The sequence below is a fragment of the Conger conger genome, chromosome 16 (assembly GCF_963514075.1).
Source record: "Conger conger chromosome 16, fConCon1.1, whole genome shotgun sequence".
Classification (NCBI taxonomy): Eukaryota; Metazoa; Chordata; class Actinopteri; order Anguilliformes; family Congridae; genus Conger; species Conger conger.
The window spans coordinates 10893727-10914546 of record NC_083775.1 but is presented as its reverse complement, the minus strand read 5'-3'; the positions used below and the strand labels follow the sequence as shown (position 1 = coordinate 10914546).

The following is a 20820-nucleotide window of genomic DNA, read 5'->3' as shown; positions in this document are numbered from 1 at the left end:
TAGGGGAGTTTAAGGCAGTGGAAATTAGGTTAGATTAATTCACAGATTCAAAAAGTTGAGTAATTCTGTGGTACATGTTCTCCTTGGCATAGCAAATCATCTCTGACTTGCCTTCTCAGGATGACCCCCCAAAACCCCAGGGGTCCCCTAAAGAAGCCCCTGCGGGGTCCCCTGCAGCTCCCCTCCCCTCTGAAGGAACGGATGAGGACAGAGAGAAAACGGCGGAGACCAAGGAGGCGGTTGCCATGGATACCGGCCCTTCAAACGATGCCCCGGAGGACACCACTCCCATCCTGGACAAAATGGCGGCCGCCGCCTCCTCCCTGGCGCAAAGCCCTGCTCCGCCGGGCAACACCACCACGTCCTCGCCGTCCCTCTCGCCCTCCCACGCACCGGAGTCCGACCAGGAGGTGAAGGAGGGATTCCTGGTCCTCAGCGAAGAGGAGGAGGCCCAGGGGGACAAGGAGGATGAGAAGGAGAAGGAGAGGGAAGAGGGCGAGGACCGGCAGGATGGAGAAAAGATGGAGTTGGAGAAAGGGGGTGAGAAGGAGGAGGGTACTGGAACTCGTGCTCAGTCCGCGTCACCCCCTCCTCCCGCCTCACCTGTGCCCTCTCCCGGAGAAGGTAAGCTGCACCTGGATCCCTTACCTGTAGTGAATGTCTACTGGAATGGTATTCTGCACTGCTTTGCAGATTTTCTGCAGCATGAAACTGTTTATGCAAGTGCTAATTTGTAAAGTATGCCCCTGAGCATATATCGTGTGTGTGTGTGTATGTGTGTGTGTGTGTGTGTGCGCGCATGTGTAGAAATTCAATTGTGTGTTTCGTATTGTAGTTTTTGGAAAATGTGTTCAAAGTAAGGAGTTGGCAGATATGAGCGATAAGATTGAATTTCGACAAAGGTGATTAATGTAGTTGTGAATGAATTCATAATTCAAGTTTCGAGAATTTTCACGAGATCATAAAACCCAAGTGGAATTGGATCCAATTATAGCACCCACTAACATTCACCCCATATGTGTGACGCTGACTCATTCTTTTGAGTTTTCCTTGCTGAAAATGACTCTAGCTTCCCGTGTCTTTCTTTTATTGGCCTTCATGTAGCTGTCGTTTAAAAAAAGAATTCCCCAATAAGTAAGGACTGCTCGCAGCAGCTCCGAGTATGCTAGGATCAATTCTTGAGCTCAATAGATCCTGTCTGCTGTGCTGCACCAATCAGGACCATGCGATGAAAACCCAGTGGACAAACCTCTAAACTATATCTAAATAAAAAAACATTCAGAACTGTGATTGTCTGATCACAATAACCTTGGCTTTGAATTGGTTTACTTTTTTGTTAAAAATGCCTTCAGCTACGACAATAGACAATAGACCTCAAATTGGGCTAAAAGTCATTCACACGAGTTGTACAGGCTGGGTGTGACCATTCGCCAGTCAATCACTGATTTTCCAGCTTTCACCGAGATATCGCCCAGAGCTGGTTTGGCAGGTGAGGGTTTTGAGGTTTGCCTTTCTGGGCTTGGGCGGGACCTGAAAGTGAACTGAAGATAATTAGTGGAAACACAGCCGTGGGTCACTGTAGTTTGTGAAGTAGACGTCGATCAGTGACATGTAGAAGCAGGATCTCCTTCAGCTAATAACGGCGTTACCAAGAACAACTATTGAAGCTGCATTTTCAATAGTGCAAGGGCTTGCAGGCTCTTGGGTTTTGATTGGTTTTGAGTCTGCTCAAAACCACGATACAGGACTAATAAGGGTTTTCTTTGGCATACCTTCAGTTTTAACAAGGGACAAAACCCAACAGCTTCCTCATCCCAGATCTTCTGCCGTTGAGCCCTGGTGTGTGGATTGTCTGTAGGATTTGCTGCTGTAACTTGCACAGAAACGATGCGATGTGCTAGTATCACTGCTGGTGAGTCTTGTGGCTTTTGACTCTTGACTTTCACCGCCATTTTGCGATGACTGCTTGGTGTGAGGGTGAAACGCAGTGGCGGTGAAATGATGGTGGGCGTTTGAATGCCGCCATTTTCCCGGCACTTTTCGGCTTTCTGGTGGTGCAGGGCCCGTAGGTTTACCTCGTTGGGCCCCTTGCGCTTTCGGCTTTGTGGTGGTGCGGGGCCCATAGGTTTACCTCATTGGGCCCCTTGCGTTTTCGGCTTTCTGTTGGTGCGGGGCCCGTAGGTTTACCTCGTTGGGCCCCTTGCTCTTTCAGGCGGCGAGGTCCTGACGCGTCAGAGGAAGCGCGCCTTGACGGGAGTCGTGGAGCCCGGCCAGCTGCCGGAGAGCGGAGAGAAGGAGCAGCCGGAGAACCAGAGGAAGAGGCCGAGGGTGGAGAGGGACGAGCTGGAGGCCCACATCGAGCTGAAGATCAGCGGGAACGCCGACAGCCGACACAAGCTGGAGAAGGTCTGTCTTATGGCCGTCCCTGCAGGTGGCACTGCAGATATTATAATGTTGTGTTTTTGTCTCTGACCCTCCCCTCCATCCCTGCAGGTGGTGCAGCAGTTATTATAATGTTGTGTTTTTGTCTCTGACCCTCCCCTCCATCCCTGCAGGTAGCGCTGCAGATATTATAATGTTGTGTTTTTGTCTCGGACCCTCCCCTCCATCCCTGCAGGTGGTGCAGCAGTTGGTGGCAGAGCAGCTTCGGGTTCTGCAGCTCAGCGTCTTTGACAGGAGTCTGCAGGAGCTGAGAGAGAGGGTGGAGAAGATCGACTGTGCCACGAAGCACCAACACACTCTTGACACGCTGCAGGTAACCAGGGCGACAGCCCTCCACCAACACACTCTAGGCACACTGCAGGTAACCAGGGCAACAGCCCTCCACCAACACACACTTGATATGCTGAATGTAACCAGGGCACCAGCCCTCCACCAACACACATTCTACACATTGCAGGTAACCAGGGCGACAGCCCTCCACCAACGCACTCTTGACACAGTGCGGGTAGCAAGGACAGCAACCCTCCCCATGCCAAAAACCCTGTAGCGCTCCTCCCTGTTAACTGCTGAACCTTCTTTTCTGCCAGGCCAAGATCACTCGACTGACCAAGAAGTTTGGAGCAGCCAACCAGGCCAGGGAGAACCTCAGGAAGCCCCAGGAGGTGAGATGATAAGGGTTGTGCAGGGTTGGGTCAGTGCATGGGTCAGTGACTGATTTCACCAAAGTACAGCTTGGGTCAGTGGCCGGCTTCATCTAGTACAGCATATGTCAGTGACCGGATTCGCTTTGTACGGTATGGGTAGTGGCAGTTCTCATCAAACACCGCAGTGAGACTTTTTTGTTGTTGTTGTTATAATGTCTACAGTTTCTCCATTGGTCTTTGTACCGGACACTGTTTTAAGTTTTTTGGTCAATATGACGACATGCGAGCCAATCGGCTAAACGGGAGGAAACACAAGTCCAACCTGAGGTTAGTCGACGTGCATCCGGCCTCCGCACACCCTGCATCTTGAATACTTTGTCTGCGGAATGCATCGATGTAAATTTTAAATCATTTATAATATCGAAGGAGGAAGGAGAAGAACCCATCGCACTCTTTTCCTCGCCAAACAAAGATAAGATTGGCGGTTTGGGAATATTTCGGTTTTCGGAAAAGGCCAGACGGGTGCGGATTAGAGCCGGAAGATCGCCCGACCTGTAGACTGCGTGAGAAGAGTGGCGGTGGGAGGAGGCAATAGGTCAAACTTGCGTGTGCGTTTACGGGACCATCACCCAGCGATCTTTGCCAAAATTAAGGTAAAGTCGGCTTGAAGCTGACCGTGGTAATAGCTAGCCCACGTTAGCCTAATAGTTTGCAAGTTCCAAAAAAAACTTGCCGTTAGCTAACTAGCTTTTTAAAAATTATTATTATTGAATTTGTCTTTGAACTAACTCGCAGACTTTGCTGCAAACCCTCAATAGGCCTGCAATGACTTTGAATGCACATTTACTCACACTTCCTGCAAGTCTGCAATTCTGCAGACTTTGGGCTCATTCGGGTCGCTTCCTTCTTATTCCCGACGCCTGAAGGAGGACGCAAGGAAAGGATGGAGGAATCGAGGACACGTGTATTAGGCAAACGGAACGTCCTTGTTCAGTCCCACGTCAGGCTGGGAAATGGAGCCGCAGGTCAATCGTTTATACGTCACGCATTCCGAAAAAATACTTTCGTAAAGGATGCACTCGTGTGTCCTTGCTGAAGCATCCTCCAGGAGCCTCCTGCAGAGTGGATTTGACTGATGTTACATGAGCTGTAGCCTATGGCTCTGGGTGGACGAATGTCCTCCGCTGCATGAAAGGATATTGATGGGAGGGGAACGGAAAATTGACATTTCATCTGATTTGAATACACGCTCTCTGGTACACGATGGCGTCAAATCTCGAAAAATCTCATTTTTGGATGGGGAAAAAAGACCTTGGTGGGAAAATATGTTATGAAGGAAAAAGTTGTCTAACTATATATATAGCTACCATATTTTACTGCTTTTTAATCATAGCTTCTTCTTAACCAAAACTACAAAGGGAAATATTGCCGAAAATTTGAATCGTTCAGCATATATGTACGTACATAGGGTTTTTGAAATATTTGTTTCCCTAGTCACCTGTGGGATCGATTAACCGTAAAAAAACTAAAAAAATAAACAGATTCAAATGTCCAGGGCAGGCAGGTGAGGACTGAAGATACGGATAAAATAAGCGATTGGAACGAGCCCTTTCCTTGAAGGGAATTGCCCATAATTGCGGGGAACTGTGGGTAGCGCGCTGGTGCAGTGGATAGCGCTGTCCTGGGTTTGGAATGGGCCTTTCGGTGTGGAGTTCGCGTGTTCTCCCCATGCCTGTGTGGGTCTCCTCCAGGTACTTCAGTTTCCTCCCGCGGTACAACAAGGTTAACAATTTAATAACTTCACGTGATGGCGTGACGTTATTAAATACACCAGCGTATACATCAGTGTATTTTGCTCCTTACTAGTTACAGCTCACCTTTTTTTTTCTTTTTTTTTCTTTTCTTTTTTTTTTTTCTTTGCTTTTCATTCCAAGCATTTTTTAGGCAAATGTTAATGTGGTTGCCCATGTAATTTCCCGCTGTTGCATATAAGATCTGTTGGTTATATTAATTCATTAATGTTTATTTTAATTTTTTTTGACACTGGGATCTGTGATTTCTGCCTATTTATATTTATATTCTAGTTTTACAGCAACCTTGCCGTGACTGCTCTGTTACGAATAGCAGCCGGGGTTTTCCAAGACAAACAGCCCCCGCCTTTTTCATAACTGCTGAACATTTATGACTCATCAGTGCCCCCTCTGGCTATTTACTGTCCCGACACGCCTGATGCAGGTAGTGGATGGCACTCTCTTGTCATATAGATTTGCGTGAGGTCCCAGATTTGCTCAATCGGATTAAGGTCTGGACTTTTTTTCCCAAGTCATAACTTTTATGTCACCAGGTGATTCTTTTCATCAAGCGACCGGCATCATGTAAGGCTACGTTGTGACTCAGGTAGAGAGCTCCTTCTGTTTAACACTGTGACACTGCTCAAAGCTTGTGTTACCTTAAATACTGGAACAACTGACCATCAGAAGTAGAATAATGCAGAATAATATTTGCAGAATAATGTTGCTTCAAACCAGGTGTTTAGCATCAACAATTCAAACATGCATTCATGCCATGCAAAAGTCAAAAAATAAAATGTGCAATTTTTCTAAAACAAACTAACACACCCTTAAAACCAACTAATACTAAACTTATATATATATATTTAATATTTAGTCAAAATCCATAATTGTTTATATTCGGATATATTATTACATAATTGTATTGATAAACATTTTGTTGTTAATACAACAAAGTCTGCGAAGTACTTTGCATAAAGCATCCTAAATGGAATTCACTTACGTGTATAGGCCTTTACATAGGTTTCCAAACGCATAGATATTGATTATACGAAAGAACAAATTCAGCTAAGAATAAAAGTACGAATGCCAGGTGGTGGATGGCACTCTCTTGTCATATAAATTTGCGTGAGGTTGTGCTTCCACATCTCAGCATCGTGTCCTTTTTCCATACCCCCCAAGCCCTTGTCCAATCGGGGATTCGCCTGTCCCCAGAAATATGTCATTAGTCTGCAAGTCCACAGTCTGTGAGTGAGATTTCTTTTTTCTTTTCTTTTTTTGCCCACAGAAGGGGGAGATGTTACGCCCATCCCAAATATTTTCATGAGTTCATTTCTAGTATGTAGGCTAATGCTTGAGAGACTTCACGGTGGTCCAGCAGTGTCTCTCCCCCTTTGGTTGATGAATGGCAGTTGTTGGTAAATTTAATGTGAGCGCCTGCTTGTTTTGATTGATTAGTAAAAGGAAAAACTCCACCAGTCCCATGAAAGGAATGCCGGCTTCAAATCACTCATCTCTCGCTCTCCGCAAACGTATTTGTGCAGTGCCAATATGTACGTTCTGTCCCCAAGGCAAATTATCATCATCAATCACTTTTATTAATAAATGAGTGACATGTGTTCCCAACAAGTTACAGTAGTGTGCAGCTTATTTATCTTCACACAATGAAGATAAATCAGAAACCAAGTACTACTCAAGTATGTATTTCATGTAATATTGGTTCATGTAGATGAAAATAAGTAAACCGATAACAATATATTGTGAAAACAAAAATAATAGTCTCTTTTGTCAATATCTAGTGTGGCCACCCTAGATAAAAAAGTAGAATAATGCAGAATAATATTTGCAGAATAATGTTGCTTCAAACCAGGTGTTTAGCATCAACAATTGCATCAAACATGCATTCATGCTATGCAAAAGTCAAAAAAAAAAAGTGAAATTTTTCAACAACAAAAAAAATAACACACCCTTAAAACCACACCCTGCAAAGTACTTTGCATAAAGCATCCTAAATGGAATTCACTTCCGTGTATAGGCCTTTACATAGGTTTCCAAACGCATAGATTTTGATTGTACGAAAGAACAAATTAAGCTAAGAATAAAAGTATGAATGCCAAATGTTTCTGGAACTATTCATAAGCACAGTCCACCACATTTCAGTTCACTCAACCTCTTTTGCTGCCTCCTTTTAGGTGCTGGATTTTCAGTTGAAGAAATGTTGTCCTACACAGCCCTGTGTACATTATTTGTCATCCGCACGTAGATATGGTGAACATATCATGGAATTCATTTTTTAATTATTTTTTTCCCTCCAATACAATCAACATAATTGGGAAAACGTAAGAAGTGCTTGACTGTTATTTTGAAGGGCGTTGCTTTAAGTGCAATGGCTTTGCTGCAAATTCGACCTAAAATTCAATTTTTTAAGAGGTCTCGTGAAGCATTACATTTAACTTGAGGATACCCTCAAGGATACTGTCATTCCCTCGGAGAGCGGAAGACTGATCCTATTTTTCTCGTTCGGTGTCGTAACTCAAAGGCTTTCTGTTTTTTTTCCTGTAGATCTCCGCTCTATCCTGTGCGCCCAGCGGCAGTCCCGCTCAGCGGTAAGTCAGCTCTCCCGACCCGTCCGCCCCTCCGTCCGCTCCAGCGTCCGTTACTGAGCCCCATCTGACACATTCGCCTTCAAACGCTTTACTCTGAGTGACAAAAAAATTACCATGGCTTTTCAGACCCGCTCTCTGAAGGTGGACTCGTTGCAACGTGGCATTCGCACGCTTGTCACATATTTGGAGGAGGCGTGTACGTTAGCGTGAGAAGGACAAGCAAAACTAGCTCGGCTAAATACTTGACGTTTCAAAAAAAACCGGCAGTTGGGAGGTCGCGTCAGGTCAAAGCCAGGAGTTCATTGTCTAAAAAGACATTTTATTTGCGTTTTACGGCAGCATGGTGCCACTTGGCACTGTTACGTCATTCTTCTGGGAACGCGCCTGCTTTCCCACCTCGCTCTGGTGGAGTTGGCGGCAGAACTGAAGGCTTGGCTTCTTGGCTTCTTGTCCCGGGTCTTTCTCACGCTACGCCCAGATCGGCGGCCACGTGTGACATGAGCACGTGTGACATTACATAACATTATTGGCATTCGGCAGACGCTCTTATCCAGAGCGACGTACAGTTGTTTAGACTAAGCAGGAAGACAATCCTCCCCTGGAGGAATGCAGGGTTAAGGGCCTTGCTCAAGGGCCCAGCGGCTGTGCGGATCTTATTGTGGCTACACCGGGATTAGAACCACCGACCTTGCGTATCCCAGTCTGTTACCTTAACCACTACGCTACAGGCCGCCCTTATGATGCGTTGCAGTCTGCGGGCGGAGGTAAATCTGCAGCTCATCGCTTTTAAACCGCGGCGTGTTGGACTGCGCCCTGCAGAACCGCAGCGGCTACGCGTATGAAACGGGCCACGTTAGGCTACACAACATGCACATCCTCAAATATAATACGTATGTATCATTTGGATCTGCTGTAATGAAGGCTTGTTTTTTAAATGCGTTAGCGTTTTGATAGGTGTTGGCCTACAACAAATGGTGATTTTTATCAGTGGATGTGTGACCTTCACTTTTTTGAGAGAAAATGAAATGCACTCGTGTCTTACAAAGTGCATACGTGTTGTCAGGTTTTGTTTAGTTTTTTTGGCTTTTTTTCCTCCCCTGTCCTTCAGCTGTTGTTTGGCCTGCATGTGACCTGCAAGCATCAGACATCTTGACTGGGACTGTTGCCAGAATGTCTCCACTGTAGTGACTGTTGTGGGCACATTGGAATAAATTTGTGCAAATACATTTTGCAGTTTTAGATTTTCAAAATCTAGCCAGTAAATCCATGTACACGCAGAAACATACAGCCATGCGAGACTCATCCTGGCTAGGAGGCTCCTTATGGGTCAGGCAGACCCCTGTATGACCTGAACACCAGCCTCCTGAGGGGGCCCCTCTGCAGGTTAGCTGTGTGACACCGCCCTCTGGGGGTAAAGGATGTGTACTGCAGCATGTCGAACTTCACTTCCTGAGTCCTCCACCGTGATAGCATGATTTTTTATTTCCTCCTTGGGACTGCTGCAGTGGTTAAATGTTATCATCACTTTTTCCTTTTTCCTTCATGCTGATGTATCCTCCTTTCTCCCTGTCTTTTACAGGACAGCCCGGTCCGTCCTGGACTCGCAACGAACCATGCTGACCACAAGCCCAGCAGGCTCCACAGGTGAGCCCTCTGTCCCCCGCACCTGTCTGTTATAACCCCACCCCATCCTTTACCCCACACCTGTGTAATAACCCCACCAGTCCCTTATCCCACACCTGTGTAATAACACCACCAGTCCATAATGCATTAGAACATTAATGTAAATTGAACCAAACAATTCCAATAGCACTGAACTGTAACTGTGGTAACAACACGACCACTGTCTGTTCTGGCTCCACGGTGGTGGAACGAACTCCCCGTTGAGGTCAGAACTGTAAAATCTCTTCCCACCTTCAAGCGCAAACAGAAGACGCACCTCTTCAAGCAGCACCTCTCCCCATCCCTCCCTACCTCCCTCCCTTGTTGTCTTTCTGTGATTTACTTTTTTGTGTATCGGTATTTTTAGTTTGGCTAGGCAAGCAGTGTTTGGCTAGTTAAGTTTGGTCACTTTTGCTTTGTTGTTTATAAAAAAAAATAGGCCCTGGTCCTTATCGTTGTTGTAGAGGTAGCAGTTGAAATTGTACTTCCCTCTAGGGTCTTTCAGCACACTTATCCCTGGTTATGGGTATGCACTTGTACGTTGTTGTACGTCGCTCTGGATAAGAGCGTCTGCCAAATGCCATTAATGTAATGTAATGTAATTATATGAGGGTAATAATACTAATCCATCTTCCTCTCTCCCCCACCCTCGTTCCCTCTCCTTGGCCCTGCAGGTCCGCCCAAAATCTTCTCCGCCCCCAGCCCCTCTACCTCCAGCCCGGTGGCCCCGGCCGCTGCTCTCTCCCTCATCAGCACATCCAGCTCGGCCTCTCCCACCACCTCCGTCACGAGTGCCCCGCCCTCCACGCCCCACAAACCCAACGCCCCCCACAGCCCCGCCACCCCCACCCCCTCCAAGCCCATGTCCCTGCAGCCCCTCCTCATCCAGCTGCCCCTCGCCGTCGCCAACGCCCAGGGCGGCACCCTGCTGGCCAATCACGGCGGCGGGATGGAGCTGGTTCCCGTGACCTCGCTCGCGGGGCCGAGCCCCCTGAACAAGGCGAAGGCCGCCAACGCCGCCCCCGCCACCTTCATCCTGCAGAAGACGGTCCCGTCCTCCGCCGCGGTTCCCGTGCCCTCCTCGCCGTCGCTACCTCAGATCACGCTGGCCCGGGCAGCCGTGTACGCGGGGAGCGGCGGGATGGTCACCGCCCCCGGCTCCGCCGTGTCCGTCACCTCCGCCCGCACCCCCGCCCAGTGCGCCTCCGCCGTGGGGGCCACCTCCGCCTCCTCCCTGCCCACGTCCTCCACCCCCGCGGCCACGGGGGGGCAGTCGTCAGGGGCCACGGCCTCCGCCCCACTGTCCGGAGCGGCGATGGCCTCGAAGACAGGTAAAAAACCGGGGCACGCCAATCTTGGCTCAAAAATGTATTGCACACCACAGTGGACAACAGCTCTCATTGCAGTGTTGACTTACCATGGGCCTGACTGCGGTATACAGTACTGTGCGAAGGTTTTAGGCAGTGCTTTCAAAAATAGAAGTGTTAATAGTTTATTTTTATCAATGAACAAAATGCAAAGTGAGCGGACAGAAGAAAAATCTAAATCAAATCAATATTTTGTGTGAGCACCCTTTGCCTTCAAACCAGCATCAATTCTTATAAGTACACTTGCACAAAGTCAGGGATTTTGTTGCCATATAGTCAGGTGTGTGATTAACCAATTATACCAAACAGGAGCTCATGATCATCAACTTAATATGTAGGTTGAAACACAATCATTAACTGAAACAGAAACCACTGTGTAGGAGGGTTAAAACTGGGTGAGGAACAGCCAAACTCTGCTTCCAAGGTGAGGTTGCTGAGGACAGTTTAATGTCAGAAGTCAAATACCATGGCAAGACTGAGCACAGCAACAAGACACAAGGTAGTTATACTGCATCAGGTATAGGTCTCTCCCAGGCAGAAATTTCAAGTCAGACAGGGGTTTCCAGAAGTGCTGTCCAAGCTTTGTTGAAGAAGCACAAAGAAACGGGCAACACTGAGGACCGTAGACACAGTGATCGGCCAAGGAAACTTGTGCAGCAGATGAAAGGCACATCATGCTAACTTCCCTTCACTATCAGAAGATGTCCAGCAGTGCCATCAGCTCAGAATTGGCAGAAACCAGTGGGACCCAGGTACACCCATCTACTGTGCGGAGAAGTCTGGTCAGAAGTGGTCTTCATGGAGGAATTGCGGCCAAAAAGCCATATCTCCGACGTGGAAACAAGGCCAAGTGACTCAACTATGCATGAAAACACAGGAACTGGGATGCAGAAAAATGGCAGCAGGTTCTCTGGACTGATGAGTCAAAATGTGAATTATTTGGCTGTAGCAGAAGGCAGTTTGTTCGCCGAAGGGCTGGAGAGCTGTACAAGAATGAGTGTCTGCAGGCAACAGTGAAGCATGGTGGAGGTTTCTTGCAAGTTTGGGGCTGCATTTCTGCAAATGGAGTTGGGGATTTGGTCAGAATGAATGGTCTCCTCAATAGTACAGGCAGATACTTATCCATTATGCCATACCATCAGGGAGGCATCTGATTGGCCCCAAATTTATTCTGCCGCAGGACAACGACCCCAAACATACAGCCAGTGTCATTAAGAACTATTTTCATCGTAAAGAAGAACAAGGAGTCCTGGAAGTGATGGTATGGCCCCCACAGAGCCCTGATCTCAACATCATCAAGTCTGTCTGGGATTACATGAAGAGACGGAAGCATTTGAGGCTGCCTAAATCCATAGAAGAACTGTGGCTAGTTCTCCAAGATGTTTGGAACTACCTACCTCCCGAGTTCCTTCAAAAACTGTGCAAGTATACCTGGAAGAATTGATGCTGTTTTGAAGGCAAAGGGTGCTGAGACCAAATATTGATTTGATTTAGATTTTTCTTCTGTTCATTCACTTCTGTTCATGCATTTAGTTAATTCATAAAAATAAACTATTAACACTTCTATTTTTAAAAGCATTCTTATTTTACAGCATTTTTTCCCACCTGCCTAAAACTTTTGCACAGTACTGTATGTCATGTTAATACAGTGTCCTTTTCTCAGATACTCAAGCTACAAGCCGTGCCCCTGACTCCACAACCGCAAAGTCACCAGCTCAGGTAAGAGGCCGGTCCTTAAGACTGCATCCTTTACCAGGACACTTCATGGGCTGGTGTCACAGATTAAGCTTAGTCCTTGATTAAATTGAGTTTTGTATGGAGAATCTGAACTGAAACTTGGTTTAATGTGTGCATACGAAACCTCATAAATGGCAAAAAAAAAAAAATAGCAGTCGATAAATCAACTGACACATTTTTCAACGGACATGAATAATACAGTAACACTTGGATGATTTTATGATGGTGTCTGATATGTGTGAGTTCTGTGTGGTGTTGGAGATGAGCTCAGAGGTGTGTGAGGGTGGGTCATAGTTATGTACTGCATGTTTGTCAATCTCGTTTTGCAGGCATCTCGTGGCGGCAGGGCAGGGGCTGTCATCGACCTGACTGAGGATGATGATGATGTACTAGGTCAGCCCCCCATCTCTCTCTCTCTCTCTCTCTCTCTCTCTCTCTCTCCCCCTCTTCCTCTTCCTCCCCCTCTTCCTCTCCCTCTCTCTCTCTGTTGCATGTTGTATGACTGTGCCGTATGTGTGTGTAGTGTGTGGTATGAGTGTTCTGCGTATTGTACAACATTGTGTAGTCTGTTGTATGGGAAGACGCGTAACCCAACACCAATCGCTCCCGACGAGCTGGTTGGTGCCTTGCGTGGCAGCCAGTTGCAGTTGTGTGTGTGTGTGTGTGTGTGAATGGGTGAATGAGAGACATCAATTGTCAATAAAGTGCTATGTAAATGCAGTCCATTCAGCATTTAATGTGTTCTCCGTCTCCTGCAGTAACTGGGGTAAAGAAAGCTACGGTCCAATCAGCTCCCAGCGTGTCGGCATCCCCGTCCTCCTCATCGCCTTCATCAGTCGGCCAGCGGGCTGCTGGGGGCCCCCCGCCCCTCAACAGCCACGCCACCATGCACTCTCAACCCAGCGGTAAGCACCTTACGTCACAGCCGAGCGGAAAAGGCTTTATGTCACCAACGTGCACGCTCAGCCACTCAGAAAGGGCTTTGCAGACGCCGCTACACGCTCAGCCAATCGGAAAGGGCTTTGCACCGCCACTGCACGCTCAGCCAATCGGTAAGCGGCCTGCTGCTCCAAGCTTCCATCCAGGGCTACGTTGTTCCTCCTCCGCATGACAAGCTGGGCTTGCGGGCTTACGCTGACCGATCATTTCACCCACAACTGCTTTATGTTGCCAGGCAATTCTTGTTGCTAGGATGCACATATCCCCTAATCTTGTGTGAATTATGGTTTAAAAATAAAATAACACGTATACACAGTCACCGGAATTGCGTCCACGCAGTTTGCACACGGTCACCTGAGTCACATCGACACAAGTGTTCGGTGAGGAAGAGATGTGAAGGGACGAGTTTTCGGTGGGTGAGGAGGGGTTAGTTTTTGCGAGGTGTGAGTACAGCAGGTGTTTTTATAGTCATGCCCGGGCTTAGCTTCCTTTTTAATGCTGTTTGAGCATATTTCCCGCCCTGCTTCAGACTCTGCACCGCGTGTGTGAGCTGCATTAACCTGTCTCTCAACTGCCGAGGCCTGCCGCAATCCTGCCCCGCCCTGCTGACACCAAACGCTGCACCCACCCCACACCTGCAGAGTTGCACACACCCCACACCTATAGTTACACAGTGCTGGAGTAACCCCCCTCCCTGCAGAGGTACACGCAGTACTGTATTAACCCCCTCCCCCCTCCCTCTAGTTACACACAGTACTGTATTAACCCCCTCCCTGCAGAGGTACACGCAGTACTGTATTAACCCCCTCCCTGTAGAGTTACACACGCAGTTCTGTATTAACCCCCTCCCTGTAGAGTTACACACACAGTACTGTATTAACCCCCTCCCACCTCCCTCTAGTTACACACACAGTTCTGTATTAACCCCCCCCTCCCTGTAGAGTTACACACACAGTACTGTATTAACCCCCTCCCTGTAGAGTTACACACACAGTTCTGTATTAACCCCCCCCCCTGTAGAGTTACACACACAGTACTGTATTAACCCCCTCCCACCTCCCTCTAGTTACACACACAGTTCTGTATTAACCCCCCCCCTTGTAGAGTTACACACACAGTACTGTATTAACCCCCCCCTCCCTGTAGAGTTACACACACAGTACTGTATTAACCCCCTCCCTGTAGAGTTACACACACAGTTCTGTATTAACCCCCCCCTCCCTGTAGAGTTACACACACAGTACTGTATTAACCCCCTCCCTGTAGAGTTACACACACAGTACTGTATTAACCCCCTCCCTGTAGAGTTACACACACAGTACTGTATTAACCCCCTCCCTGTAGAGTTACTCACAGTACTGCATTAACCCCCTCCCTGTAGAGTTACACACACAGTACTGTATTAACCCCCTCCCTGTAGAGTTACACACACAGTACTGCATTAACCCCCTCCCTGTAGTTACACACACAGTACTGTATTAACCCCCTCCCTGTAGAGTTACACACACAGTACTGCATTAACCCCCTCCCTGTAGTTACACACACAGTACTGTATTAACCCCCTCCCTGTAGAGTTACACACACAGTACTGTATTAACCCCCTCCCTGTAGAGTTACACACACAGTACTGCATTAACCCCCTCCCTGTAGAGTTACACACACAGTACTGTATTAACCCCCTCCCTGTAGAGTTACACACACAGTACTGTATTAACCCCCTCCCTGTAGAGTTACACACACACTGTACTGTTAACCGCCCCCCCTCCCTCTCTTTTTCTCTGCAGCTCAAACTACAGTGAATGTGTCACAGAGATGCCAAGCTGTGGCCCCCAGTCCCTCTAGGGTCCTTCCTCACTCCTCCTCTAAGTCATCCATAACCCTCCCCAGCTCTGGGGCAGTTGGGGGTGTCAGGGGGGCAGTTGGGGTAACTGCGGCAGTGGGTTGTAATCGGCTGGGCAGCCCCCAAGCCACAGGTAACACTGGGAGCGGTTTAATGCAGCATACACACGAGTGCGCGCACACACACACACACACACAGACACACACATGCAAGCAAGCACATGCTCGCATGCATGCAGTCACGTACAAGGCAGGAGGCATCTGGGCAGGGTGGGGTGGGGCTGTACTCAATACTGAGAGGCAGGCTCCATTTGGTATAGCCACTACTATGGGCAGGAGAGCGGTCTGTCTGTAGTAATGTGCATTTCCGCTCTATAGACAGGAGAGTGGCCTGTCTGTAGTAATGTGCATTTCCGCTCTATAGACAGAGTGGCCTGTCTGTAGTAATGTGCATTTCCGCTCTATAGACAGGAGAGCCGTCTGTCTGTAGTAATGTGCATTTCCGCTCTATAGACAGGAGAGTGGCCTGTCTGTAGTAATGTGCATTTCCGCTCTATAGACAGGAGAGCGGTCTGTCTGTAGTAATGTGCATTTCCACTCTATAGAAAGAGTGGTCTGTCTGTAGTAATGTGCATTTCCGCTCTATAGACAGGAGAGCGGTCTGTCTGTAGTAATGTGCATTTCCGCTCTATAGACAGAGTGGCCTGTCTGTAGTAATGTGCATTTCCGCTCTATAGACAGGAGAGCAGTCTGTCTGTAGTAATGTGCATTTCCGCTCTATAGACAGGAGAGCCGTCTGTCTGTAGTAATGTGCATTTCCGCTCTACAGACAGGAGAGCGGTCTGTCTGTAGTAATGTGCATTTCCGCTCTATAGACAGAGCGATCTGTAGTAATGTGCATTTCCGCTCTATAGACAGGAGAGCGGTCTGTCTGTAGTAATGTGCATTTCCGCTCTATAGACAGGAGAGTGGTCTGTCTGTAGTAATGTGCATTTCCGCTCTATAGACAGGAGAGCGGTCTGTCTGTAGTAATGTGCATTTCCGCTCTACAGACAGGAGAGCGGTCTGTCTGTATTTCCGCTCTATAGACAGGAGAGCGGTCTGTCTGTAGTAATGTGCATTTCCGCTCTATAGACAGGAGAGCGGTCTATCTGTAGTAATGTGCATTTCCGCTCTATAGACAGAGCGGTCTGTCTGTAGTAATGTGCATTTCCGCTCTACAGACAGGAGAGCGGTCTGTCTGTAGTAATGTGCATTTCCGCTCTACAGACAGGAGAGCGGTCTGTCTGTAGTAATGTGCTTGTTATGTGTAAGAGAGCGGTCTGTAATGTGTGTTCATGCTCGTCCTCTTGCCTTTAGGAGCAGCAGTGAGGTCATCCCCTCAGAGCACTCAGCACCTGAATGGGCCTCAGCTCACTGTGCACCATCGCCCCCTGCAGGTGAGACCAGGGAATCCCAGCTGAAATTAGTGCAGCAGTGTAACAATGCATCTTAAAACTGCAATAATTGTTTTTTTTTTTATAAATGTTTTCCAGTACAATGTATATTGCAATCTCTCATCGCAATACATGAATTTATGTAGGTATATCTTCAGACATAGACCGTTTGGGTGAGGGACATGCAGTCACCTCCCGGCCTCTTTTCAGGAGTCCCTGTCGAAGAGCCTGCCGTGTGCGGCGTTGGGCCCGGCGGCGGCGGGGCTGCCCCCCCTGCCCTCGTCCCCGGCCCCCGCGGGCCGGCTGCCCCCCGAGGCGGGCCACACCTCGCCCCCCCAGCAGCCGCAGCTGAAGCTGGCGCGCGTGCAGAGCCAGAACGGCATCGTGCTGTCCTGGTGCGTGGAGGAGACGGACCGCACCTGCGCCGCCGTCGACAGCTACCACCTGTACGCCTACCACCAGGACCAGGGCCCCGCCGGCTGCCCCGCCTCGCAGTGGAAGAAGATCGGGGAGGTGAAGGCGCTGCCGCTGCCCATGGCCTGCACGCTCACCCAGTTCGTCTCCGGCTCCAAGTACTACTTCGCCGTGCGCGCCCGCGACGTCTACGGCCGCTTCGGGGCGTTCTGCGAGCCGCAGTGCACCGACGTCATCACCCCCTCCTCGTCCTCCGCCTCCAGCTAAGGCCGGGCCCCGCGGGGGCGGGGGGGAGGAGAGACGCCGGAAAAAACGGACCGGAAACATCCCCAGGACAGTGTTCTTTTTACCCCTCCTCCGCATCCCTCCCTGTCGGACCTGAAGAGGAGGAACGGTTACCGTTGAAACCTGTTGTTTGAATTTTTGCGCTGGAGGTCAGATATTTATACAAACAACTTCTTTTTTTTTTTTTTTTTTTTTTTTTTTTTTGATCTGGTTTGTCTGTATGTTCTTTTTTTTTATATATAAATGAAAAATAAAAAACGATTAAACATTGAGCCAAAAATGGTAAAACTGAAAAAAACTGAAACAGAAGCGTATTAAACAGAGTCCACGTTTATTCCACATATTGACTAAAATGGGAAAAATGGATATGTTAATTTTCTAGGTTTTGTCTGGTAACCAGACTTTAGATGACTGAGAAATTTAAATTTAAATAAAGTTAATGATAAGTAAACGCATGCTTTCTTTTGTGTGATTTCTGAGTTTGAAAGCGTGGGGTTTTTGTTCTTTCCAGGCTCCATTCTCTTAAAGTGACTCCGGAAATGACATGTAGGGGGCGCTGTGGTGGCGCAGGGCTACAGTAAGGGACCTTGTTGCAGGCGTCAGGTCGGGGAGGGACTCGGCAGGGGTTAGCAGGATCGCTGGGCGCAATAGTGCCCCAGGCGCCTCAGAATCACGGTCACGGCCAAGCCGATTCGGCTAAACCACCCCGGCCAACGAGGAACGGGGTCGCTGACGGCTAACTCGGCTAACATGGATAATTGGAATAGATAGGGTACAATTGGCTACCATATTGGGAACACAATGTCTGTTTCTAAATATAATGCCCTGGTTAAAGGGATTTGTACTATCCATCCAGATAATTCTCAGCAAAACTTTCTCATTTTGACAACTTTTTTTGATTCAGTTCACTGTGGAGCTCTGCAGAAACTAATTTTCTGGTAATCAATCTGAAACTTAACAGCAACTTTTTTTTTCAAATGTATGCCACAGTTACTCGCCAACATCAGCAGAGTTTAGAAATTCCCATTTCATTTTTAACTATTTCTTCTACTCCCGGAACTGTATCCGGCCGAAGCACACCATTGGCTCTGGCGGTAAGAGCAGTCGAGGTCCCACCCTGGGTGTGTCAGTGTCCCTGAGCAAGATACCTAACCTCCAAATGCTCCTGATGAGCTGGTCGGTGCCTTGCATGGCAGCCAATCGTCAGTAAGTTTGTGAGTTGGCGCTATATATATATGCCAACCATTTTACACCAGTATTCTGGGACAAACGCCATGTTGTCTTTTTACTCTTACTCTGCCTGTATTTGCTTGGTACAATTTTGCTACCTAAAGTTCACAGTTGCCCATCCAAGCTTTGGAAAAGCCTGAAGAGTGCTTCATATTAGACGGTGAAAGTAAAAAGGTTTTTTTTGCTTCCAGAATGAAAGCTCCTTGAAATGAGCTTCATCCCATGTTTCCACTCTATTGGGCTGAATAATTGGGAGAAACATTTTAAAATACGTTTGCATTAGTAACAGAAAAATACCTTCTCTTCTGCATTATTGTCCCCACTCTGCACTGCATATCAACACAAACCAGAAACAAAATGTCCACGTTGTTTTTGCACTGGTGAGGATTTCTGCCAGACAGGCTTGTTTTGCCTGTTTGCCAGGTGTGACGAGTGTGGATCACAGGTGCGTTGTGGGAACGATGAATTTGTTCAAGTGGCAGCAATTAGGCCACAGATGAGAGCTACCGAACAGCAATGCAGCCATGGGGAATGGAGTTTATTTCACACATGACATCAAAGCCAAAGCCAACAATTAATGCTGGATTACTGAGAGTGCATGGTTTTTTGGGGGTTTTTTTTCCCTCAAAAACAAACCAAGTAGGTTTAACATGCTTGTCACAATACAATAATGGATACCCTTTTCTCATCGCGCATGTAGAATCGGATTGAATATCAATGTAATCGAATAAAGCGCAATATGAATTGTGCAAAACTTGAATTACATATTGGCACTGTCATGTATGCCCTTGGGAAAGGAAAGTCATGCAGGATGGTTTGACACTTCAGGATACAAACTCATTACATTTGCATTATGATTTATGTGCTGATTTCTTTTTAGATTTACATTAGTGAAGGTTCATAGAATAGGAGACCTCACAGACTAACCTTTTATTGTTTTACTAATTCTGGTCTTCACAGAAAATGTGAAATTTTCTCACAGTGGAGGGTCAGTGAATAGCACGAGGAATTATCACACTGCTTCCCCACATTAAGTAAGCATGTTATTTATGGTAATGTTGCATATGTTAATTATGTACAAATCAACCCCCAAGCACTAAGAACGAAACCAACCGATCCCAAGGAAGCTTGTAAAACTGCTTTGAATGCTGCATTAAATTGTCTATGGGTGAGATTCTTCAGACGGAGAAGTCTATTTTTAATACATTTGATATAACAGGCAGAGAGCTACTCTGCATCATCATCAATACATACAGCTGGATAAAACAGGCACATAGAACAAAAGGCTTAAAGTCCTGCTACTCTGCCTCTCCTAAATGGTTCTTTATTCAAAAATTAGAATGAAACCCACTTCTTCTTGTAGGTAATGGTCTCGGTCAAAATTATTCTGACCTACATGGAAACCAACCGAATCACCAAAAGACACTGTGCTGTGGCAAAATAAAAATGAAAAGACATTTCATATATTTCAATAAGATACCAAAATGGGTGCATTAAGCCTCATATGTGCAGAGTTTCTAAGGTAGATTAAATTACATATGTCATTAGGCTGACACTTTTATCCAGAGCGACTTACAGTTGATTAGACTAAGCATGCCTCCCTTGGAGCAATGCAAGGTTAAGGGCCCTAGATGATCTCAGAGGTGTCAGAAATTAGGCTTTACAGAGCAGCAGAAGGACAAACACTGTACCTGAACCCCCAATACAGAAAGTCTATCAAAAGTTACATTAACTTCTTTAAGGCTAAAATACAGTAGCCTTTCAGTAATATTTAATTTATAAGAGAGATTTGTGGGGTGGGGGGATGTGGCAGGGAGGTAAGTCATTGACTGCCTGTCAATATTTTTTGTGGCTACATTAAAGACAGTTCACTTGTGAGGTCCAGAGGGTTGCGAAGGTAATTCTCTGTTCAGCAGACACTCTCGAAATAATCTATTCCACAGACCCGTCTAGCAATATGTCCCAAGGTTTAACTGAATTCCTTTTTACCTGTTAAATCTGAATAAATCTGTATTCCTGAGGGACCGGCACAAGTCCAGGCTGGATTGAAGCCCATTCATTTCAATTGACATCATTAGGAGGCGGTGTCATGGCACATAATATTCCAGATTTATGTGCACGGATTCAAAGCCAGGAGTCAAACCACAAAGAGGAATTTGTAGCAGTGGTCAGCATGTCTTCTCTACCTCGGCAACCGAAGCTGATCGGTAGGAACGGTCACAGCGGTGAGGTTCCCGTTGTTGTTGCCAGACATTCACTTTATCGACCTACAATCATTTTTTAAAACAGAACAAAGTACAAGAAAAACGCTGAGCTAAGCACATTCCTAAATTCAATTGGCGGGCGACGGCTCCCCAAACGAGATATTCCGTTCTCCTCTCTGAATAACGACGGTCTGAACAGAAAACACAAAACCGTCACCTCTTGCC

The 20820-nt window shown here is 47.2% G+C and overlaps 1 protein-coding gene across 4 annotated transcripts in view; it reads left to right on the top strand.

Annotated features, from left to right (window-relative positions):
• The window catches only part of LOC133114610 (activating transcription factor 7-interacting protein 1-like), a 49679-nt gene extending 32067 nt beyond the window's left edge, over window positions 1–17612 (top strand). For 3 of the 4 annotated variants that reach the window (XM_061224140.1, XM_061224141.1, XM_061224139.1), the window contains exons 4-16: window positions 120–624; window positions 2213–2406; window positions 2618–2755; window positions 3030–3104; window positions 7439–7482; window positions 9062–9126; window positions 9819–10475; window positions 12175–12230; window positions 12578–12641; window positions 13007–13153; window positions 14972–15160; window positions 16386–16465; window positions 16673–17612. In XM_061224140.1, the coding sequence (XP_061080124.1) occupies window positions 120–624; window positions 2213–2406; window positions 2618–2755; window positions 3030–3104; window positions 7439–7482; window positions 9062–9126; window positions 9819–10475; window positions 12175–12230; window positions 12578–12641; window positions 13007–13153; window positions 14972–15160; window positions 16386–16465; window positions 16673–17143 (2685 nt within the window). In that variant the 3' untranslated portion in view covers window positions 17144–17612. The remainder of the gene's footprint in view (window positions 1–119; window positions 625–2212; window positions 2407–2617; window positions 2756–3029; window positions 3105–7438; window positions 7483–9061; window positions 9127–9818; window positions 10476–12174; window positions 12231–12577; window positions 12642–13006; window positions 13154–14971; window positions 15161–16385; window positions 16466–16672) is intronic. The other variant, XM_061224142.1, reaches the window with a different exon arrangement.
• The last annotated feature ends 3208 nt before the right edge of the window (window positions 17613–20820 follow it).